At 39.3% G+C, this 25,503-nt stretch overlaps 2 protein-coding genes across 2 annotated transcripts; both read right to left on the reverse strand.

Annotated features, from left to right (window-relative positions):
* Window positions 1-28: 28 nt before the first annotated feature.
* On the reverse strand, window positions 29-7,589 carry LOC141783690 (histone deacetylase 1). The gene is made up of 14 exons (XM_074661118.1): window positions 7,400-7,589; window positions 5,142-5,254; window positions 4,930-5,047; window positions 4,752-4,826; window positions 4,486-4,624; window positions 4,094-4,235; window positions 3,924-4,016; window positions 3,724-3,832; window positions 3,460-3,600; window positions 3,064-3,172; window positions 2,815-2,945; window positions 2,549-2,719; window positions 1,088-1,139; window positions 29-995 (listed from the first exon to the last, which is right to left on the reverse strand). The coding sequence occupies exons 1-14, from the start codon at window positions 7,452-7,454 to the stop codon at window positions 968-970; spliced, it is 1,476 nt and encodes a 491-aa protein (XP_074517219.1). The 5' UTR covers window positions 7,455-7,589; the 3' UTR covers window positions 29-967.
* Window positions 7,590-8,978: 1,389 nt separating this feature from the next.
* lck (LCK proto-oncogene, Src family tyrosine kinase) lies at window positions 8,979-24,274 on the reverse strand. Its single transcript, XM_074660170.1, has 13 exons — window positions 23,962-24,274; window positions 22,134-22,246; window positions 21,504-21,564; window positions 20,586-20,676; window positions 19,278-19,376; window positions 19,051-19,154; window positions 18,574-18,723; window positions 18,324-18,476; window positions 15,914-16,093; window positions 13,556-13,632; window positions 10,925-11,078; window positions 9,943-10,074; window positions 8,979-9,801 (listed from the first exon to the last, which is right to left on the reverse strand). The coding sequence occupies exons 2-13, from the start codon at window positions 22,239-22,241 to the stop codon at window positions 9,605-9,607; spliced, it is 1,506 nt and encodes a 501-aa protein (XP_074516271.1). The 5' UTR covers window positions 22,242-22,246; window positions 23,962-24,274; the 3' UTR covers window positions 8,979-9,604.
* Window positions 24,275-25,503: the final 1,229 nt, after the last annotated feature.

Consider the following 25,503-nt stretch of genomic DNA (forward strand, 5'->3'; position numbering starts at 1 on the left):
TGTAGTTGTGTCAATCATTTCAACAGACCAGACTTAACATTTTATTAGCGATCTTATTTTGAAAAACTTTACAGAACAAAGCTACGCAACTATTTAGGGCAGTTTTATTGGTGTTAAAAGTGCTGTCAACGCACAACGGGGGCTGTCAGATGTAAACGACATTTACAATTTAACTCGTGATATCAGAATACAAATATATACAACAAATGAATTCTGGCATTTATCTTACTTCCCATCCAGAGTACAATACTCTGGATATTAAAGTCCAAATTTCAGTGGAATCTACACCTGACACCAGCAATCACGTGACAGGACCCAAACATTTTTGTGGCTGGAGTCCCAGAAATTTGAAGATGTCAATGTGTAAAGGACAAATACTAAATTCCAACCTAAAATATAGGACTGTAATTTACTTACATTGTGCCATGTAAAAAGGTTTTCAGGTATACGCACCCTCTTAACCACTCTTGGTGACCTTAGCAGGCAAGACCAGTGACACAAATGTATTACAGAAAAAGGATCTATTGTATAAACATGCATCAACTACATATTCAAAGACACATGACAATAGTGGGACTTAAAGACAAAAACAGAGTAGCCAAAATATCTATGATTTAAATAAATTAAATCCATCAGATATATAAAAGCATACATGTACTAAGCCATTTTTACAGAGTTGCATCACGAGGGAAAAAGCAAGAATAAAAAGATTAATAATAAAAAAAATGAGAAAGCATACAAAAACAATACTCAGTTTGACCTCAGTCCATAAACCGGTAAGGTTGAAAAGGTGTCCTAGAAAATGTTAAGATCCCCGTCCCATTTTGAAGGAGTGGGTCTCATTACAAAGGTACAGTTCTTTACTGATTTCCACAGCGGCAGCCTGGAAAGATGATTTATCCAAAAAATATCTTGCTTTAAGATGTGTTCTGATCAGCTGCATTGGCATCAATGGCTGCTGAGGACCTCAAGGTGTCTTGGACTCCTCTTTTGGCCTAAAGGACCCAGAGAAAAGGAAATGATTAACACTCCCGACAAACCACTTCCTGGACAGCATGGTCAATAAGTGTGTGCAGTGTTTTCTCACTTTGACGTGTCCATTTTCTCCTCCTCCGGCACCTTCTCTTCTTCTTTTACTTCTAGAAAAGAAAAACAAACACATTCATAGTGATCATAATAACACAGCCTCTGTATTACAGGATGATCAGTCTTAAAATGTTAAGTCTTATGATGTACTCTCTCTCTCTTTATATATCAAAATTACACAAGTAGGATGTAGGGGCGTCACGATTCGATTTGACTTTCGATTTTAAGGTCACAATTCGATTTGATTTAAACATGCCTTTTTAGACTACGGAGTATTGATTCCTAAAGATCAACAGATCATTGGTTTTATGCCCTGACAACTACACTTTTAAATTCACTTCTTTAAAAAGAGGCTATCAAGTGTGATATTTTTTGGAAAGTACCACACTTAGGCCATATGGTCAAATTTAAATAACTTATTTAATATGTCATAAGAACTTATTTCACCAATTGGGGAACAAACTGTCTAACAACAAAAAGAAGATCCACTAGATTGCAGGAGGGAACTTTACAACAACAGCTAGAGTTTCTCAGAGTTTACGAGGCACACCTGAATGCACCATGACGTCCCTGTCGGCGCCCACACGCTTTAAAGCGATGTAGACACACAAACGAGCGCTGTTTTATTTGGTTGCTTCAGTCTCTAAATCTTTTACAGCCTGATTTTTTTGGGGTCAAAAACACATTCAGGCAAAGAGTCGCCACACCGGTGACTTCAGTGAAGCAGGAGGATTTTACAGTTCTGTTATTTTTCTGTCATCTCTGGCTTCGACTATGGCTATGGTGTCTCGAAGTGCAGCTGCAGGCTACCAGTAAGATACACTGTCGTCTTTCAGCTGCAGACTAATGGTAAGATATGCTGTGTTGTCTTTGAGCTGCAGACTACCGGTAAGATACGCTGTGTTGTCTTTGAGCTGCAGACTACCGGTAAGATACGCTGTGTTGTCTTTGAGCTGGACACTACCGGTAAGATACGCTGTGTTGTCTTTGAGCTGGACACTACCGGTAAGATACGCTGTGTTGTCTTTGAGCTGGACACTACCGGTAAGATACGCTGTGTTGTCTTTGAGCTGCAGACTACCGGTAAGATACGCTGTGTTGTCTTTGAGCTGGACACTACCGGTAAGATACGCTGTGTTGTCTTTGAGCTGGACACTACCGGTAAGATACGCTGTGTTGTCTTTGAGCTGGACACTACCGGTAAGATACGCTGTGTTGTCTTTCAGCTGCAGACTATCGGTAAGATACGCTGTATCATTTTTGAAGTGTTGTTGGTTTTTGCCTTCTGACATACGCAAGTAGGCGGGGGCGGAGAGAAAAAAAAATACTGGAGAATCGCCAATCCTGCTTTGATTTCAATGGTCGAAATCGGAAGCTCATTTCAATCAATTTACGATTTAGAATCAGAATCGTGACACCCCTAGTAGGGTGAGGTGAAAATATCAAAAAAATTGATAGATACCTTTTGTTTCCTCCTCCCCTTTCTTCTCCTTTTCTTCTCCCTCTTTCTCTGCTTCAGTTTTGGCTCGCTTGGCTTTCTTGAAGCTGGTTGCGTTTCTGCGGCCTCCTTCGCCTTCATCCTCTGAGTCGGAGAACTCCTCTTCACACGCTATCCTCTTGTCGTGAGCACGGACTGAACATTAACAGAGGGAGAGGGTTAAATTAAACCATAGAACACTAATGTTTCAAAGGGTGAACTGCAAGATGCTACATGTGAGAGGTCCTTACTGGAGATGCGTTTGTTGGGGTCATCCTCCTCCTCATCACCGCTGTCCTCCTGCACGGCGTCCTCGGGGATGGCCTGCATTTGGACTCCCGGGGCGTGAGGCAGCATACGCAAGTTCTCAAACAAGCGTTGCCTAGAGGACAGAATGAAGGTTTAACTTACTGGCCACTGAACAACCTGAGACACAAACCTGTACCCGGCCAAGTTCTCAACTTTTCAATCAAAATATCTGAAGTGTTAGATGCACTCACTTGATCTTCTCCAGGTAGTCATTGGTGTTCTGATTGGTCATGTTGGAAGGGCTGATGTGCAGCTTGAAGTCTGGTCCAAAGTACTCAAAGTAGTCGTTGTATGGGAGCTCTGTCAAATGGAGATTATATTTTTTTGTCATTAGTTAATGAATATGAGGTTATTTCATTGTTTGTATGAGGTCTATTTTCCCTCTTTTCACCTGCTGGGAAACTAATGCTACTTAAATGTTCTGTTGTTTAACAATCAAAGAATCTGGCAACTTAACTGACATCAATATTTAATTATCTCTGATACCTTGTTTTGAGACAGTGCTTGATTATCACCACAGAGAAATCTGCTCTCAAATGAAAACCAGACTAATTATATTCAGTGCAACATGGGCATAAAAGGCTCACCGTTGGGGATGGAGGTATCGAGGGCTACAGCAGTCTCATATGTCCAGCAGCGGGCCACGTTACGGATGGTGTAGCCTCCTCCGCCCAGCATTAGCAGCGGCAAGTTGAAACTCTTCATGTACTCCACACATTTGGCATGGCCTGAGCACAGCATAGGGAAACAAATGTTAAATTTGGAGAAAATGATTTGGTTTCTCAGTTAAACTTTATTCAAGACCACTCTGCTTGCAGTGTCATCAGGAGAGCGATGTTTCGTTAATTTACCTTTAATGGTGAGGTTAAAGCAACCAAGCCTGTCTCCTGACAGAGAATCAGCTCCACACTGCAGAACCACGGCGCTGGGTTGGTACATCTCCATCACCTTGGCCATGATCTACACAAACAATAACACCCAGTCACTCAAATGCGTCTGTCCATCAAGGGAGACCTCAACTACCAAAACATCACCGACTTTGTTTACTTACAGGTTTGAATATGGCTTCATATGACTCGTCGTCAATTCCATCCCTCAGCGGGTAATTCACTGCGTAATATTTACCCTTTCCAGCACCGATGTCCTGCAGAGAACAAGACAAATGTCAACTTCCTGTATGACCATGATGACTTTTATCTGTCGAATAATTTCAAGGCTTACCCTCAGGTCGCCTGTGCCGGGGAAGTACTCTCCATACTTGTGGAAGGACACTGTCATGACACGGTCTGTGGTGTAGAAAGCCTCCTCCACACCGTCTCCATGATGGATGTCAATATCTATGTACAGAACTCTCTGGTGGTATCTGGAAAGAGGAATAAGATCCATTAAATCCTAAAACTTTTGATCTAGAACATCTTGTGGTCTTTGGGAGTTTTTAAGTAGGTATTAATCATTCTTTCTGAAAACACCTGCCTGATTAGGAGATAAACTGGACCCTAAACTCATCATCAGCTTCCAAAAACAGACATTTGTTCAACCACGCAGAGTATCATCCACTTATGCAAAGCAAACCTGTACATGTTGAGTGGCTATGATAGGGCTTTTGTACTCACTTCAGCAACTCCAGAATAGCGAGTACGATGTCGTTGACATAGCAAAACCCAGAGGCCTCAGACTTCTTGGCGTGATGCAGGCCTCCAGCCCAGTTGATAGCAATGTCCGTCTGCTGTTTGTTCAACTTCACCGCGCCGGCTGGAGCAGAGAGAAGAATTAACAGCCTGCTTGTACTGAATTGAACATATCACTGGGGCAATGATGGCATGATTACTGCCCGACACAGCATGTCTGTATGAGCAGTCTTTAAAGAGAAACAACTTACCAACAGAGCCTCCTCCTGAGAGCTGGCAGAACTCAAATAAACCATCAAACACTGGACAGTCCTCTCCCACATTAACTGCAAAGCAGAGAAATAAACATATTGTTACTATTGCTCATATCAAAATGTACAGTTTAGTTGTGATGAACACAAAAACAATGTTCTATCAACGCAAACTTACATCTCTGCATTTGTTTGCTGTACTCTGACATGTTGTCCGGTCGAATCGAACGCAGGAATTTGATGTAATCGTCACTGTGATACTTGGTCATCTCTTCTCCGCTGGCTTTGTGTGGACGCTGAAACACAAGAGGAAATTAGCTCCAGAGACACACACAAGAACAGCTGCAGTAATTTGACTAAAGAAGCACTGTTACTGTAATTTTAACATACATATATCTCCATCTTTCTGTAGAGTCCATAGTTGAGCAACAGGTTGTGGGTCATGCGGATTCGGTGGGGCTTCATGGGGTGCCCCTGACCATAGTAGTAATTCCCCACATCACCTGAAATGTGAAAGAAATGAAAACACAGATAGCTTTACTTATACCCGAAGGGCAATTCAGTTTCTGCAGTCCACCCAGACATATACACACACATTCATACTTGCACAATCATCAATGACTGAGGTAACACAGTAGGTGGCATATGGGGAGGTGCAAGATCAATAAATGTATAAAAAGAATATAAATATTTGCAATAAAAACCCACATTGGGATTATTTGTTTTATTTCACATGCAAAAGTTGAAGTAAACATGAAGTAAAACTCTGACACTCTAGCAACGATAACTTCCTGTTCAAAAACAGGTTTCTACCTATTCCCCAAGACTCTAAAAAGACACATTTATTAAAAGGCACAGCCCTCCCATGATTATACAAATACAGTGATTGGTGATCTGAATATTTTTATATATCCGGGATCATACTTGTATCTTTGTCTTCCTGACCCAGGTCATCTCTCTAAGCACATACACACACCCATACCCTTCCACACACTGACCTCCGACCCTTCAACGCCTTTATTTTTATTTAACCCTCCTGTTGTCTTCCCGTGGACTACGCAACTTTTGTCTTTCCAGGTCAAAATGAACCCGGTCTGGTTTGGCTTTTTAATAAAGCATACAGTTTAAACGATCACCAAATTCTGTGTTACACCTTTTTGGCCAACTTCATTCCTAATTATTAAGTTTTACACTTTTTGGGGGGGGGAAATTAAGCTTAATAAACCTAATTTCTATGAAATTAGACCTAATTTTGTAGTAAAAAAAAAAGCAGATATTGTGAATTATTTTGACTAAAGTTATTATCAGAGGAACATAATGTTGATGTATTACCACATACTGGTATATGTAAACTTTTAGTCAGAATATTGTTTTGAGTAGGCAACCATCCATGTTATTTTGGGGCAATTAGATTAAAGAAATCCATATTTATGATATAATAAAATATAATAAGAAATTTAAACATGCACTATCTACCTTTTAACATGCACTATCTGGCGCACTTTACACTCACTTTACATCCTATTTACTACTTTATTGCTGACTGCACATATGCACATATTACATTTATTTATTGCACATTCTACATTTATTTATTGACAGACTGCATACACTATGTTCACCCATTCACTATGTATCTTTTATATCTCTATTATTGTCTTTATAATTTTTGTATACCTTTACCTCTGCTGTGATTCACTCTGTTTGCTGATGTTGCTGCTTTGACACCTGGATTTCCCTCCAGGGATTAATAAAGGTTCATTTTATCTTATCTTAATGAAGTTTGAAAACGAGGACAACAGGAGGGTTAAATTCATGTATTTATTTATCTATTTTACTTTATTTTATTTTAATTCTTTGGATTGTTTAAATAATGATTGTCCCTTTTTCTCTGAATTCAATTGAAATTACAGCTTTAGATGAAGTCTTGTTTTGTGTTTTTGAGTTTTCACTCTCTCCCCCCTCTTGATTTAAGTTGTCACATTTTGTGTAAAAACAAAGAGACAGCTGTAAAATGAAAATACAGTGGTACAGAATGTGATGATTGTATAAGTTGCTGAAACTGCAATAAAAACTAATAAAAAAACTAAAAAGGTTTCTGCACTAAAGAATGCAACAGTACCCATCATGCACTGTGATCCTCTGCAGACCCAAATACTCTAAATACTCTAAACGTTACTCTCTGAAACTACACAAAGTACACAGCTACACTTACAAACATGCTGCTTTGTTGCACACAGACACTAATGTCGACCAAAACACACATTTGACTCCGAGCTCCCACGCATCTGATGAGCCTCTTAACGCGAGCTTCGTGTTTAATTGCGGCGACAATGAAGTATCCCCATTGTTAGCTCTGCAGCTAGTAACAGTAACTAAGGTTAATCCAGTTAAAACACCAACAGCTGGTGGATAAGAGCCTAAAGGGCATGTTAGGAGGAAACCAGTGCATTTAGAGGAACACTATTAGATCAGTATTACTCTGTGTAGACTTAAGAGATGATGATGAGAGCTAGCCATGCTAGCTAGGTTAGCTTAGCATGGTTAGCTTAGCAATAGGAGGATATAACGGAGACCTTTTGTTGGTGCAAAGTGAGCGTTCATTCAGCCACGTGTTCCTTTACCAGTATAAACATTAGAGGACTCACCGTCATAGTAGTAGCAAACTTTTTTCTTTGTTCCTCCTGTGGAAGTAAGCGCCATTTTAGTGCTTTCTTCTGGCTGGCTGGTTTGTTCACCGCCAACACACACACACACCGAGGAGAGAGGAGAGAAGAGAAGAGAAGAGCCGCGACGAGAGGCGGAGAGTTTCTATCACGTCCACTCAATCAGTGAGAGGTGGTGGTAGTGTTAGCATGCTGCCAGCAGGGGGCGACAGAGCACGGCACACTCTGATGACGTGTTTTGGAGCTGCTTTACACCATAATAAAAACCCATTACTGGCCATACGTGCCTTAAGTTTTATTTATTTATTTATTTATTTATTTTTATTTTTTTATTTTTTATTTTTATTTTTATTTTTATTTATTTTTTTATTTATTTTTTTATTTCTTTATTTCTTTATTTCTTTCCTTATTTCTTTCTTTCTTTCTTTCTTTATTTATTTATTTCCTTATTTCTTTATTTCTTTATTTCTTTCCTTATTTCTTTATTTCTTTCTTTATTTCTTTATTTCTTAATTTCTTTCTTTCTTTCCTTATTTCTTTCTTTCTTTCTTTCTTTCTTTCCTTATTTCCTTATTTCCTTATTTCTTTATTTCTGTATTTATTTCCTTATTTCTTTATTTCTTTCTTTATTTCTTTATTTCTTAATTTCTTTCTTTCTTTCCTTATTTCTTTCTTTCTTTCTTTCTTTCCTTATTTCCTTATTTCCTTATTTCTTTATTTCTGTATTTATTTCTTTATTTATTAATTTCTTTCTTTCTTTCTTTCTTTTTTCTTTCTTTCTTTCTTTATTCATTTATTTATTTATTTTTTCTTTCTTTCTTTCTTTCTTTCTTTCTTCATTTATTTATTTATTTATTATTTTATTTTTTTAATTTATTTTGTTTTTCTCTCCATTTTGTTTTATCCATATTTCATTTTATTTTTTTTTGTTATGAGGAAAAGAGGGGGAAAAAGAAAAGAAAAAATATATATATATATACTTACATATATATATATATATATATATATATATATATATATTTGATGGTAAACCTGATAATAATCTTAGCAAATATTTTATTCTTAAAATGTAAATTTAGCAACAATAAACCTTGTTTTGGTGTTTTCGTTAAACCATATGTAAAACTGATTTCTAATTCGACCAACAAAAAGGCGATTAAGACTATTAATTTCTGTTTGTTTCATAACATCTATGAGTGTTGTACACCCAACATTTTTATGATAATTAATTCACAGTCATATATATATATATATATATATATGTATAAATTGGAAAAATCTCATTATGCAGCATATTTGCTGTAGTATTATTATGTATGATATTTTCAGATTATCATAACTGATGCATTAATGCGTAAGCAGCATTTTAATAATGAGGCTGGTCCGGGAGGAGCTATTTATTTACATACTTTATATACTGGTGGTTATTTATGGCAACTTCTGCTCAATATCACTGAAAGACAATGTGCATTATCACAAAATACATATTTTGAATGACTGACATTTTTTTAGTAGCCTGTATCTACAGAATATGGTGTCAATAGCACACAAAACTACAGCGTCCAGAAAGCAGTATGATTTAATTTAATACATTTACATAAATGCATGAATAAAACATTTTAGCACTTTTGAATGTTATATATCACCAAGTATACTCTGTCGGTGGTTCATTCTAAGTGATGTGGGTTGTGATGGCTTAGCATATTCAATGTAACAAAAACAACATCCGTGTAAAGCTTTTCATTGCAAGTAAAATAGTTTGAAAACATTTCTTGAACTGCAGAGGTAAAACACAGCTGAAGCACTTTGACGGTATTTACATCTTAATAATGAGCACCAGGAGAGCAGCTACTTATTAAGCTAAGTCAGACACTTCCCAGTCTATTCAAGCAGCATGGTGACCGCTCTCCTTTCTGTTGTTGGCTCTGCAGTGGTCCAGCTGTTACAAGAGTTTCCGGGTTCACAGCTCCGCACATACTGTATATACTGCAAGATGGCACTTCAGAATAAGTTTGGTGCAGAAACAAAGTACTCTTATTTGGAAAATCCCAGCTTCTACACTATCAATATAAAGGCATGTACTCTTCAAAAACAAACAAAACAAAATCCAGCATCCATCTTCACAGGCTGTGCCTTCAGTTTGAGTATATTCATTATTAGTCTGTATGTCTTTCTGCCCCGGCAGGGCTATTCCTGGTACTGCCTCTCTGTGGCAGTGAAGAAATCCTCCAGAACGCTCCTCAGGTACTCGAAGGTGGGCCTGTCCTCTGGGTTTTCATTCCAGCACAGACACATGACGTTATAAAGCCCCTCTGAACAGTTTTCTGGCCTCGGCATTCTGTAGCCCCGCTCCAGGTTCTGGATTACCTCTGGGTTGGACATACCTGAACAACAGGTGAAATGTGGGAATGAAGGCAATGGATATGATGTTTTCAGCAATTATAATCCATGCTAGACTTGTAATTGGTTGATTTTATGAATGATATTGTGACGGACCAGTATGAGTACAGTGAAGGAGTATTTACCAGGGTAAGGGATGCGTCCATATGTCACTATTTCTGTCAGGAGGATCCCAAATGACCACACATCTGATTTTATGGAGAAGGTGCCATAGTTAATAGCCTCTGGGGCCGTCCATTTGATGGGGAACTTTGCACCTATGAAAACAGGAAGAAACTTTATTAAAAAAGAAACAAACATGAACACTTGGTTTGTGATTACATTTAAAGTAGGGCTGTCAGTCGATTAAAATATTTAATTGCGATTAATTGAATGATTGTCCGTGATTAATCGCGAATAATCGCAAATTAATCAGACATATTTTATCTGTTCAAAATATACCTTTAAGGGAGATCTGTCAAGTATTTAATACTCTTATCAACATGGTAGTGGTAGTGTTTTATGCAAATGTATGTATTTTAATCAATTAACAACATAAAACAATGACAAATATTGTCCAGAAACCCTCACAGGTACTGCATTTAGCATAAAAAATATACTTGAATCATAACATGGCAATCTGCAGCCCAACAGGCAACAACAGCTATCAGTGTGTCAGTGTGCTGACTTGACTATGACTTGCCCCAAACTGCATGTGATTATCATAAGTTTACATGTCTGTAAAGGGGAGACTCCTGGGTACCCATAGAACCCATTTTTTATTCACATATCTTGAGGTCAGAGGTCAAGGGACCCTTTTGAAAATGGCCATGACAGGTAATCCTCGCCAAAATTTAGCGCAAGTTTGCAACTTCCGAAAGATTGATTGCGTTAATGCGTTAAAGAAATAAATGCCGTTAAAACGAATTTGCATTAACGTGTTAGTATTGCGTTAACTTTGACAGTCCTAATTTAAAGTAATTACTCTCCATGGCAAATGCACTCAAACAAAAGCCTTATAATAAAACAAAAAATATTTTATGACAAACATTATTTAACCTGGAAAAAAAAGGTTCAATGGGCTTAAAAGAACATGTTGTATATGTGATTTGTACGAGGTCTTGTTACCCTCTCTTGCTGTGTATTCGTTGTCCTCAATCAGCCGTGCCAGTCCAAAGTCGGCAATCTTACAGATGAGTTCATTAGACACCAGAATATTGGCTGCTCTCAGGTCTCGATGAATGTAATTTTTCTCCTCGATGAAACCCATGCCATCAGCCACCTGCAGGAGGCAGCACATCGTTAGACAAGCCCTACGCCTGTGTGTGTACAAGCATAAAATGAGTGTGAAGGACCTTTGTATGTTTTAATACTGTGTAATATTTGTGTGAGTTGTACAGATGAACTGGTTTGGTGAACTCCCAAACCAGGGAGTTAACCATTTCCACAGGTCAGTTCCTTAAACCCTTTACCTCCGCATACTCCACCCAGGTACACAGCTGTGGCTGCTCTACTTCCTGATACTAAAAGCTGCCTTCACCTTACTGTAGACGGGCTGATTGTTCCAGTGACTGTGTTTCTGATTCAATCAAATACTACATGAGTCATTTCTACATAAGCAGAGGGGAATTGATACTACGCCTAATGCATGAGGCAATCGGTATATGAGGTAGGCTATCTACAGCGAGAATCAACAAGATTTCCACAGAACTCACAGTTAACAAGCATCTGTGTCATTTGTGTCTATGTTTATGTATCTAACTCTCTACGTTTTGCTGGGTCAGTGGTGTATATTTCAAACATAAGAATCTATCACATAGGTGCGATTGGCCCCGGGGTCTTGTCAGAAACGTGAGATGTACGTATGTCTGTGTATTTCATAAACTTCTACCGTCGTCATGACACTCTTAACGCCTCTTTACTCTCCATTCCATTCATTTAATTGTGGTATGATTCAATCAGAAACTTTAACCTTTTACTTTGCATTCATTAAATTATTTTTCCGCTCAAGTCTCCTATAGCCAGTGTACATTTGAGTAAAATCCCAAGTTCCTCTGATGTATACACATTTTTAGCAGGCATAACGGTGTGGACAGAGTGTCCAATACTGCGGCCAGAGCAAGGTCATTAATCACTTGAATTTTTATGGTCCATCACATGATGGTTAGAGTTACTTGCTTAGCGCTTCTACCGCAAATGCTATCAGTGCGTGACGACTGGCTTGAAAGCTTCTTTCTGTGAAATATGTTCACCACAAAGCTCTGTATAAACTCTACCTCTCTACGCCAAGCTAAGGCGTCGGAGAATTTTGCCTACTCCGGATGAAGAATCTCATGTGTTCTTAGGTTTTGAAATTTCACTCTGTCTTCCTGTGGTTGTGTTTTCCATTCCCACACCCACATACATGTTAAGTAAGTAAAGTTCCTTTACGGGCATATAACATTTCAAGAAGTAGATGTGGGCATGATTAGAGTTTAACATTTTGGGAAATACTCTTAGTCACTTTGTTGCTGAGAGCTAGATAAGAAGATTGATACCATTCTCATATCTGTTGGCTAATATTAAGCAAGAGCCTGTAGTTGAGCTTAGCTTAGTTTAGCATAAAGATTGGAAAATGCACATGACTTGACTCAAGTCAGACTCGAATTGCAAATTTGAGGACTTGAGACTTGCTTGAATAACACTGATGACAGGCTCGACTTTGACTTTGACTTCATATTCTTGACTTTAGACTTGACTTAGACTTGAGACAGATGGCTCGAAAGGACTTTTCCCATTAAATATTTGCATTTTTCTAGATATTGAGAAGTTATGTTTTGTTTTTGAAACATGATTGGGTGATTTCTAGTGCAATGCACCCAAACCTGGCAACCTACTACTAGGGCGTGACAGAAGAGCAGAGGCCAACGCACGAGGCAGCTATCATGGAGGATGCAAGTCTAAACATAATACAATTTGGATTAATTTCCATGGTGTTTTATTTATGCCACGCATGACTTTTAATTATGGAAATAATTTGATTGTGGAAAAACATTATTATTGGGACAGTCAGCATTTACTTTGTAACGGATTAAATTGGGATAGATCATCAGAATTTTATATGATTCAGGAAAAATAATAAGCGTAGTTTCCAAAATGTCCAACTATCCCTTTAACTTGCAGTCTCAAACCTGTTCAAACATCAGGCTTAACTGACCAGATTCATCATTTGTCAGGCTTTAAATTGTATATTTATATTAACTTCCATATGGGTTTCAGTACACAATGTCACTTTGGCAGAGCTGTGACAGAGCATCTTACTGAGAGTTGATGAAAGTGAAAAGACAAATTCAGAGAAATGAAACGGAAAATCTGCATCATGTACAATCAGTATCAGATTTTGTCACCATGCTCTCATTTTGACATTTTAGCTGAGTCGGCACCCGTGATGATTAGATAAAAGATGTGACCAAAAAGGTGAATTTGTCCCCTGTACGGACTGTGTGATAGTAGCACAGTTTTATTTGTGCCAACATGTCTAAACCAACGTTCATCACAATTCACACGGTGCACGCCTGCACACACACCCATCCAGCTTTGTCATTATTTAAAAATTGGTGTTGCGTGTAAGCTTCATTACAACAGTGGCCATGTTTCCTGTCTTTGAGGATCATGCTGAGAGAATAGGAAGTGAAAGAATGATAGGGAATCTGGTAAATGGAGTATGGATATAAGAGCACAAACACATTTATAGTAAAGAAAAAAAGAGAGATGTCTTACCTGAGCCGCCATGTCTATCAGAGTGTTCATGGGCAGATTGCTTCCCTCTGTTGTTTTCAGGTAATCCACTAGACTACCTGTAAAAATGACATTCAAGTAATATGTTTTCAGAAACTGCACTTTTTGCTGAACAAAATGAATTGATCCCACCCGTCCAGTGCGTGTCTTTTTGCTCTTTAAACTACATCACCACACTCCCAGCGCATTTTCTCGAAGCGTTTACTGTTGCCGTGGATGGGTTTACATTATAGTTAATGGAACGCCCGGTGCTTTTCATACCAGGGTTAAAGGGTGCGGCAATACACGCCAACGGCTGTGACAAAGCCTCGGTATTTAACGCCCAGGGAATGAGAACGGGCCGGGTATTCATTTCGTTACAATCTGCAACCACGCCATGGCGCTAAACTTAGACACTGTTCCTTTAAGCAATAAGCTGTCATATGAACTGGAAAACAAAAGTAAAGTCATGCTTTGTCCAGAAGACTGGTGATATTTTCCTTGGTCAAAAGCATCATGATTCCCCACAGTCATAAATAGACAGTCGGACCAGAATAGCATTTCAAATCAGGGAACATAACACTGTGAGGAAGTGCACGGAGCATCAGTCAAGTTGATGCATAGCTTCTGAGAGCAGACTTTGTGTTGAGTTTGATTAGCGCAGAACAATACCTCTGCACACCGGTCAACCAAGTCAAACCAAAGGAAATAAGAGGAATGACTGTGCCAGGAAAGAGGAGGCCTTTGCTCCGCTGCTTAAGGCCGGAAGGCTGCTTTTGAAGTCTGAGAGCCAGAGGAACGTTCTTTGTCAAGGTCACAAAGGGAAGCTGAGATGACACGCCTGTTATTTTCCATCGTTGTTGTCTTCGATGATAAAAAAAAGGGACAAACTGAAAAGACGGGAACTACGAGCCATCCTTTCTCTTGACAACAGAGGCGACAATTGTGTCCTGTCCACACGTGGATCCCGGACAAAGAGGCAGCCTCATGTAGAGCCACTGCTGGTGGTTTACAGGCCACTCATACAAGACCATACAAAGGCACTCCATTCAATTCAGCTGCAAGGCTGTTGCTGTGTTTGTGCACAGCATCTCTCTATGCATTTTGTTATTGTTCCTCCCGGTGAAAAAGAATTACACAGACTTTTGAGGTCAAAGTGAAACAGTCAGATGCTGGATCACTTCCATATGAGAGCTGTGTTTGGGCGTCATAAACTATTACAGGGGTTGTAATATGGAAAGTTGTTTGCAGCTGTTGCCATGACCCCATTTTATTACTTGTGTTTGTGATTTCACATTGTTTTCTAAGAAGGAAAGATCCAGTGGAAAGATGCTGAACAAACTGCCATTGTCGAAGTTTGTTTACTACAACCTTACAGTGTTCCAATATTTGTGTACACATGCTTGTGAGTGTCTGTGGATGCATGTGTGTAATACAGACTCTGGAAAGTAGCCAAGTATCATGAAGGGGTCTCGGTGAACAATAACCTGGTGAATCACCCTCTCCTGTTTTGACACCACTTTGTGTCAGACGAGCCAAAGGAGACTTCCCCTCGGTGAGTAAACACCAGTAACCTGTCTAGAGGGTCCCGGAAAAGAAGCGAAAGTTCATGTTTGCTTTGAAACATTTAAGCCCAGAGCGGTGAATGCAGGAGCGTCGAGCTGAAAATAGCCGATATCAGAAGGCAGGCCACTTCAGCAGAGCAGCATGCTTGGAGAGGCAAGGCTCATGACTTAGCTCCCTCATTTAGGTGTGCTCTCACTGCTGATCATATGGGTGATGATTATACGATAGTGATCCAGTAACGTGCATCTCTAATCATATCTTTAATCAAACACAAATATACATGAAGGCAGCTGTGGTTGTGTGATCAAAAGGCGTTAATTCAACAGAGTCACCGGAGTGGAGCGCACGTCTGTGACTCATGAAAAGGGTGAAACACATGGGGCAGCCCAGTCTTTTGTTCAAGCTTGCGCTCTGGCACCCATAGTCCGATACCAGATCGACATGTTTGATCCTGAATGTCTATGATGCGCCACTGCCTATAAAACACTTTCCCCGTCTTTGCTCCAGGCGCCTATTGACGTTACCATGATGACATCACCTTTGGTGTTCAAGGCAACAGGGCAGCAGGAGATTAAGGAAATTATCATTTCAGACAGGCTTAGACATATTCCTAACTGAAAGAAGCTGGTATGATTACAGAAGGGTTTCTGTTTAATTTAGCCTCAAATAAGCATTCATTTCATGGAAATACCCTGAGAGTAAGTTCTCCTTTTCTTTTGACTGATATCTGGAATTCCCTCTTGGTGTTATTAGTAAAATGCCTCCTGTTGTGACACGTAGAGCATTTCTACCCACCATTTTCCATGTACTCCGTGACAATATAGATTGGCTCCTGGGTAACGACGGCGAAGAGGCGGACGAGGCGTGGATGCTGCAAGTTCTTCATCATGTTGGCCTCTGCCAGGAAGGCTTCCACTGACATTGTGCCCATCTTCAGGTTCTTAATTGCCACCGTCCTGTCATTATTGTAGATACCTGAAAATATACATTTAGACATCAGTGGGTTTCTGAAAGGCATTGATTAAAACAAGACTTAGAGTCTACAGTGGTGCTTTGATCAGTATGCTAACATTAGTATGCAATTACAATGCTAACATGCTGATGTACATTTTCCATGATCACCATTTCAGTTTAGGATGTTAGCACAATGATTCCTATTCAGGTTTGGGGGGGCGGCTGTGCATTGGGCTCCAAACTGACCGACCAAGCCGGGTTGGAACCTGCAACCCTCTTGCTGTGCAACGCTAACCACTGCACCACTGTGCCATGTCATTAGTTTTGCAGGTATTTGGTTATAAACCAAAGTATTTAACCGATTGGAATTTCGTTCTGATGATGGCGCTGGAAGAAAAGTCAGAGGACGCCCAAAGTCATCGTGATTCATCCTCTTGGTACCATGAATATTTGCGCCAATTTTAAAGCTAGGATTGAAAGTGTTCTTTAAAAGCATTTTTTTATTATATTTGATGAAATTCTCATTAGGCCTACATCCCAACAGCAATCAATGAATCAAATGCAGAACTGCAATAAGTCCGTCGAATGATTGAACAGCCTGTCTACCTGTGTTCTGTTTTTTGTTTGGATATTTTTTTAAATCTAGCATAGCCTACTCTTGCTAGTTCCTCAACATTACCAACCCTATCTTTAATGTTAATCCACTTTATAGTTTTTGAGCTATTTCAATCCAAACCAAAAATGTCGACTTCTTGTTGTCCTAGAATAAAAGTCAGAAGATATCCAAAGTCATATGGCTCAAAAATATTTTGGACACATGAACTACTACATTGTGTTCAATATAAAAGTCAACCAAGAGAGCATTCATCTTAGCTTGTTTTCATAAACACAGTGGTTATATCATCAGTTGTGATCAAATATGTGCTAAACAAACAACAGTTGCACCGTGCAAACAGGATCTCATTCCAGATCTGGTACACTAACACATCAACACGTCAATCAAGCCCACAGACAACCAGTACCGTCTTCAGTCATGTAACACGCTGAGCATCTCACACCGTGCATGAAGTGTAGCAATGGGATCAAATTACATTCACTATTCAAAGCATTTCTGCATATTTTCATGTCAACTAACAAGAATAAAGACTTCATATCAAGTGACAGTCACTCCCATTATTCAAGTATGTCCATGAACCAATGTTTGGATGAGGATAGAGAAACAAATACAGTGCCCAGACTACATGCAGAAGATTCTGTAAATAGAAAATGGCTGTGAAATGAAGAAAAATTCCAGGGTTGGCAATGTTTATCTCTAGTACAGTGGTTGGTTTGGGATGTTGAATTGTGCTGGCAAATACGGATGGAAAATGCTTGCCAATTGAATAATAAGAGGGTTGTGACACAGATTATTTCAACTGATATACCTCGTGATCAAAACATGTTGATTTCTTGTCAAGAGACCAATCCTCCAATCCGTGAGCCCTTTGGAAATTTAGATTTATGTAGTTTGAGTGATGTTGCATAACAGGGATAATACCTCTCATCATTCTCCAGTTAACCAGCTCATACAAGCCTACTATTAAGACTGTGTTGAGGAAACCGTTCTGCATACGCTGCAGAAAAAACCCTGGCTTAAGGCTTTGTCTGCCCACAACTTGATTGAGCAACTGGGCTTCTTACACGTTATGTAACTGTGCAAAAAAGTGGAAAAATAACACTTAAATTATTGAAATTAAAGGTAAATGCGAGATTGGGAGCATTTGTATTGCCTCCGCACAGCCCAAAAAGCATTTTCCCCATAGACCACCATTGCAAAAGAGATGCCTGTAAAACTGTTGACAGGAACTGCAAATGTTGACCTTTCCATTATGAATTTTTATTCCATGGAGGTTTTATATTTGTAAAACTTTCCTCAAGCCAAGAAAAGCGATTTCAACATCTGTGATGTCATCACAATATAAAGTCTATCGGCCGTGTGGGAACTCGCGAGTGGGACCAGAAACAAATACGCGCATATTCAGTGGACCCCGAAAGAAAACCCGGAAGCTAGAAATATTTTTTGTATACGCGCTAGGCGAGCAATTCTCCTTAGACTGAATAGGCTCTATCTTGGGGTATGGTATCAAGTTCATATTATACATCCATGATTACAACACACAGAGGGATAGTGACTTCATTCTCTGCTCAGGTAGACATTACTCTACTATATTTTTACATAGCATATCCCCTTGTCATCTTTTCTGTCACTCACCCATCCAGACTTCTCCAAACTGTCCCGCTCCAAGCCTGCGCTCCAGCTTCAGGGACTCACGGGGAATCTCCCACTCATCCTGCCACCATGGCTTCTGCGGCGCCCTCGACTGACACGGCTTCACCAGCCTCGTGCACAACCCGTCTGTCTCACCTATAGCGACGATAGAAAGAGGAGACAGGTTTAAAAAATCATTCAGATAAAGACCCCACAGGCATCTTGATTAACCCCTTCAACAAGCTACACGCACGTGTGTGATGCTGGACGAGCTCCTTCAGCGAGTTGAAGGATATCTTGGCCGTGATGTAAAAGCCACCGTTGTCCATGTTGCGGATTCTGTAGTGCTTGACTCCTTCGCCAGTGTTGTGGTCCAAGTCCCTGATTGATAGGGAGAATGACCCTGGAACAAAAAGGAACCATTATCTAATGTGAGACTACTTTACAGTACAGAAAATGTTGATTTATGACACATGTAGTGGGGTTTGTAGTGTATGAGTATGTAGAAACACTGCCAGTAAAACCAAGACTGAGTGATATAGAGTCATTTTGGGTGTTATCTCACTTGTTTAACAAATACATCAATGTCTAAACATGTAGCACCTTCAAGCGAATGTAACAGTGGAAGGCCATACTGGAATATACTGCTGAGAAACCACCTTGTGAAATAGAAAGTTTGATTATGTGTAGACTGTATATGAGTCAATGCCGTGATGACAAAAAAGATCACCTTCGGTTGTCTCGCTCTCTCGAATCAAGAAGGAGCCCACCGTGTTCCCAGGAGCGAGGAGGAGCCTCATGGCTTCGTTTCTAGAAATGTTCTTAAAGAACCACCTGCAGCAAAAACACACACAATATACTTTACACTTTGAGCTAACCACTTCCCTTCCCCCCCAACCGGGACACGGCATGCATGGTGTAAGAGATGGTGTCGATTATGTTTCCTGTATGACGTACGGTTCAGTCTCCATTGTGGTCATTGCAACGAAGTTGTGCGGGATGTAGCCCTGCTGGCCCGTGGTGAGAGACTCTGCCAAATACCACTCTGGATCCTCCCTGGGTGTCAGAAGAGACAGCAAAGAGTGAGTTTACATATCTGTGACACCTCACAGCCGTCTAGACTTCCCGGGATGAATGAGTACACTTTCAGAAAGCAGTTTCAATTAACCCCCCACACACAGGCAAAAGTGTTCTTTGTAAATGATCACTGCATGAAATGAGCCGCAAATGTCTTGTCTTGCAAGGGAGACAGGAGAGATGCTCGTTACAAGCTATGTACAATATTCACCACATTAGGCTATAGCTTGTTAAACCTTTGAAGGTTATCAGAGGAATAATTCTACCTAAAATCTAAATTAGTTATCATATTTTCACAATAATCTTTTTCCAGCCACTATCTAAATTCTGTAAAATTTTCTGAGTATTTACTTTACTACTTTGGCCTGGTGCCAGGTATAAAGAACACTACATTTATTTTTAATTTAATTTAATATATTTAGTGTTTTTTTGGCCCAAAAAAAACAGAAATTTAATCTAAAAGATATTATAATCCACCTTAAAAATAAAAAATAAAATATAAAAACATGTGTTGTATGCGTAATCGTAACTCCTCTTCGTGTCATGTAACTCCTCAAAATTTTAAAACATATTACCGAGGACATGGACGATTGGAACTACAACCATGACTGAAGGAAAAGAAACTCCATTAGAGTTTGCTGGGCCACCAAATAAAACCAAATAAACCAGTCCTCTTTAGCTTTTCACATTTATAGAGCCACGTTTTTGTTTTTTTGTTTTTTTTTAATAGAATAAAATCTAAAAGCCATTACATCTAATTGCTAGTTATACAGGTTTTTAATAGCTGGGCGCAGAGCATAGTGTGAACATTTTGCAGAGGCCCAGTGCAGCGCAGGAATCAAAAAGTGGCTGTGTCACATACAGCTGTTATCTCACTGGTTGCGCTTTGAAAGGTCAACGGCAGCTAAGGTCAAAGTTGAAATAATTTGAACTTGGAGCGGCCGGGTTACCTTGAAGACCCGGGTTTGATTTTTGGAGCTGTGAATGATAATTAACATAGCTAGCAAGGTTGCACATGGGTTATCTTGCTGCATACATTCTATGGTGGTCTGACACGCTTACAGTAGGCCTAAATGACGTTCCAGGTGCCATGTGGGTGAGATGATAGGATACGAATTGTGGTCTGGGGCTGAAATATTATTAGAATTCTTTTTACCAAGCTTCAATATATGTTAATCAGCAGCTTACTTGTTGATGATCTTGAGTTTGTCTCCCTTCTCAAATCCCAGGTCGCCATCATGGTTGGGTTCATAACTGTATATGGCCACCACAAGGTTGTCTGCAAGAGGAATATTGTTTTTGTTAAATAACATATAGGTTAAATACATTGGGAACAGTTTTTACTCACATGTGACCGTGTAGAATAAAATGTTATGTTATGTGCTGAGTGATATTTTGACGAATGGCTGCTGCTAAACGCTCGATGGCAACAGTGAATGAGAGTGGGAGTCCTTGCTTAGTGTTCTGTGCAGCGTAAAATTTGTGATGGTTGCTCATTATTGATATGGTGGCTGAAGGTGAGGTGTACAAAATCAAATACAGGATGGGGGTCAGGGGGATGTGAGGCCCCAGAGCCAGCAAATCCGGCTAAATTGGCTTTCTGATAAGTTAGAAGTGTTCCATAAATCATACAATCAGATAAGCAATTTCAACATTTGTAAAAAAAATAATAAATAGAGAAAAATAGTCACATTATTATGTAAACAATAAAAGGATATCTAAGGATATTGGCGAGGAAAATGTAAAATGTTGTGTGGGTAAAATATAAAATGCATACACTAGAGTGATTTCAATGAGAAAGTGAGAAGTTGAAAGAAGCAATACATTGAGATGTGAAATAAGCTTAAATCTAACTGGGGATAAAGGGAAAATACAAAGCTTTTTAATGTGTTTCCAATGTATTTTAAATATCTTTTCCTTATGTATTCAATAATACGTTGACACTCTGCCTGAAACTTGTAAATTTATCACACCCTTAATATTTACTTGTATTTTATATTTGCACTTCATTAACCTAATTCTGCCATTCTGTTTTTCCACATTATACTACTACTAATTTACCTGTAGATTCTTAAACACACATAAATATATACAGCATCTTGTCACCTGGTAGAGGAGATGTAGGAGGTGAATGTTGTGATGGGTATGGAATCAGCTGGTCTGTGTACTGGTGAATGGAAAAACAAGATCAGACTTAAATTCAGCTTTCCGAAGAACAAAAGAAGATTCCTGCGGTATTACGAGGCACTATCACATGTCACATTCACAGGAAAAGATATGCACATTTCTGGTTTATTACTACGCAGATGTCATCGGTAACAGTTTTTCTCCCAGACAAAATGTCTCGACGTACTGTGGCACCCACAGGTGGCTTTCTCCTTTATTTCTAATCTAATGGGACATCTTACTGATGCAGAGGAAACAAACAGCATTGGGGGAATAATTACGCTCCCATTTAATCACACACACAAAAGAGAACTTCCCTCGCAGTTACGTAAGTTATAAAACTTTTTTGGAACATTTTTTTGTACAGATTGTATTTGTCTTCTATCAAATTAATCGTGGAAGCCCATGAAATGTTCACACCTTCTCTCCAAGTGGTCATTCACATTCAACCGCACTATAACCAAAACCCTTTCATGTGAAGCTCACTTACACTTACACACAGATACTCATTCATGTGATGTACTAACACAAGTACAGGCCTGCACATACAAAATGTACACAGACACTTACGGGATTGCATGACTGGGGAGGTATGGGGCAGTTGCAGTGTTCACACATTTCATCCAGGTTCTCAATCCACTCGCTGTCAGAGTAATCCGAACTGCAGTTACACCCCATCTTTTCTGCAATTAAGAGGTTTGAGTTATTTTTCAAAAGGTATTACGGGCATCAACATGTTCATAAAATGATGATTACTTGTATTTTAATGGCAAAAATTCTCTATTTACAGTGTTTTTTTTGGGTTGTCATCTTAGATAGCTTGTGGCCTCAAATAAATGTCTCAACAAGACAGTTTTTATGTATGAGGCAGTGTATATTGAATTACAGACATCAATTACTGTAATACAAGACATAAAAAAACAACAAAAATTGCATTTTAAGATTTGTAAGTGGCTGAAACTAACAGAAGACACAAAATGTTTTTCGTTTCCGAAAACTCCTTTAATCGGATGTGATTGAGGGCCTCGCCTCAAAATGGAGTCTCGGTGGTGAATCAGACTGGAAACTAAGAGCTGTGTAAAAGCTTTCATTTGAGGCACTGTTTTGACGCCATATAAATCTGCACACAACAGTCTAATAAAATCCCATCCAGAACTGTGACAAATACCTACATTGTTACTACCACTTTCATCATTGTAAATCACAAGTATTCAGACTTGAACAGTAGACTGTATAAACAACAATGCTAATCTTGTATAATCCAATGGCGCGTGTTCCGTATTGTGTTTTACACGGGTGCACTGTACGAGCTGGCTTTCTCAAGCTCATTTGGCTCCCATTGGGCCGCTCATGGAACAGGGTCAGTGGGCTAATCGCAGCAGCCGCCTGTCCCAAAGGCTCAGAGCCGTGAGAAGAATCTGGAGAGGCCTGACCCGGCAATAACAACCCACCACTGTGCTGAGACCCCCGAGGAACGAATCACAGGAGTCCACTAGGGTATTTTATTATCAGCACTCCTACGCCTACTGGCCAGCCATCAGGGAGTCACACAAACAAAGTCAGCATTTTCCATTGAGGGGCTACCCTCTTCTTTTTATGATCTGCAGCTGAAGGCCTTTCCAAACAAATACTGATGACTGTTATTGTTTGCAAAGTATTATGATGGTCGTGTGGGGGCTGTAAGAAAGACCTAAGACATTTTGGCATTGTGAGTGAAGCTCATAAACTATACCTTTTCAAATGGCATTGAGAACATAAACAAAAAAAACTAAATTTACATATTTAAAAAAGATTTGTATTTGGATGTTTTTGTTGCTGTTGCACCTATTTATATCCAATTTCGACATTTCACATTAAAATTAGTTTTTAATGTCACCATCACCTACATTATCTATCACATATAGACCACATGTTTGTGTGACAGCTATGAATTTACACGCACATAAATGTTTATATAATAATAAACTTATAATAAAAATGGATTAATAAGATACAGATGCATATTTTATTACAATGAGAAAGCCTCTTATTGTTCCTGTACGGTCCCGTCTTTTTTTGTAATACAGATTTTTATCACAATGACACAATCAGTAACTGAATATGTTTCATTTTTAGCCTTTATGTTAAAATAATGCAACAACAAAATATGTATTTAAGCTAATTGGACATTACTTCTGGGTGTAGACATTATTATTCTCTATACGTCAATTTTCTTATATTACATTAAAGTCAAACGACTCTACTCCAAATATATACAACCCCTCTGATTTATGTATCATGTTTTATATAATAACGCATATGATAACTACAGGGAAATTATCATGTATACCTTAGTCACAGTCTTTTCTTTCTTTATATTCAAATGTAACACTGATAGATTTACAAGTTTGACACTTACCTCTTGAAATATGAAATGCCTCTCCAACAATATCAGATTCCACGTGCCGCCATAGAGATATTCTTTATTAAATAGTTATCTTTTGTACCAGAACTATTTAACAATAAGTTCTTTTTTCACCACAGGAGCCCGGGTGTGAACATGTCATCATCCGCTCCTCTTATTATAACTAAGTCAATGCAGACGTGCTGATGTGTGTCTGAACACACACACTTGGAGGAGTGGAGGAGAGCGACTCAGAGAGTTTCCTGTCGTTGAAACGTTGAGGGTTGCTCTGCAGGCTTCTGACAGGTGCTTCACAGTGCAGCTGTGTGTGAGCAGGGCGAACAGTTACAGGCTTCATGGTAGTAAAGGGGTCAGGACAGCACCTTTCCCAAACATGTTTCCAATACAGTTAAAAAAAAAAAAGGAGGCTGTGAAGTTATATTTATATATGTTACTTTTGTGTGTAACATCTGTGCGTTAGTGACCTTTAAAGGTGAGGTGGCGGTCCAGGGTTATTCCAAAGAATTTACTCTGCAAGAGAGTAATTGATAAGATAGAGCATCAGACTAATCTTAGCAGTATTATAATTCATTATAATTTATCATATTTAAAGTAAACGCCACACAAAAAAAAAGACCGTTTTGGCGATTTGGGACAGTCAAGTTTCCGGTGTAGTGGTTTCAGGCCCCATGTTGGAAGTATCAAGAGGCTATTTTTGTCAGTCACACATGCGGTTTTTTGTTTGTTTTGTCTGTGGCCAACAAACCATTTAAAAATAGACTTTGAGCTTGGTTTTCACAACCACGTCCAACATAAAAATAATAGACTGAGTCACGATTATCACACCCACAGAGGGAAAAACCAAACAAAGGTCAATCAGTGGCTGACCCTCTCTTACGAATCGTCATGTTTAACCAAAGCTCTTTGCTGAATGGTCACATTTAACCCTGAGAGGACACGTGAATTAACACATCTCTCAGACTGTTAACAACTCTAAAGCCTGCGCTGTAGCACCTTTTTTTTTACCTTTCAGATAACTCTGCTGTGGGCCGCATCTCTTTCCTTGTGGTGAACGGCTGCTGCTACAGAGAGCGCACTGGCAGGAAGTCAGTCCAAACCTTACAGGAAGTGCACAGAAATGTGTGTGTGCGTAGAAGACACATCGTAGATTAAGCCTCACTTGGTGAAACCACCTGAGCTCACTCTTTTTCCGTTAAAGCACATACGTAACTGAGAGAGTAAACTGTAAATCTAGGAGGGTGGGTGAGGTAGTTTTGGGGGCTTTTTGATAGTGACATAGTCTTTTACTGAGCTGATTTCAATAAGACATCTGCATCCATAACCTGTTTCTGAAGGCAGAATCTTGTCAGACACAAATTCCTCATTAATATGATGGAATAATAGTGTGGATCCTCTGGCACATACCTAAAAGAGCCTCACCATCTTTGGAGATCAGCTTTTGCCAGGCCTTGTATGAGCCTTTAAGGGTATTCCTAGTCTCCCTTGGACCACAGCTGTCGCTACTTCTAAATGTGGTTGGAAATCACATTCTGTTAC

This window comes from Sebastes fasciatus, chromosome 15 (assembly GCF_043250625.1).
Source record: "Sebastes fasciatus isolate fSebFas1 chromosome 15, fSebFas1.pri, whole genome shotgun sequence".
NCBI lineage: Eukaryota > Metazoa > Chordata > Actinopteri > Perciformes > Sebastidae > Sebastes > Sebastes fasciatus.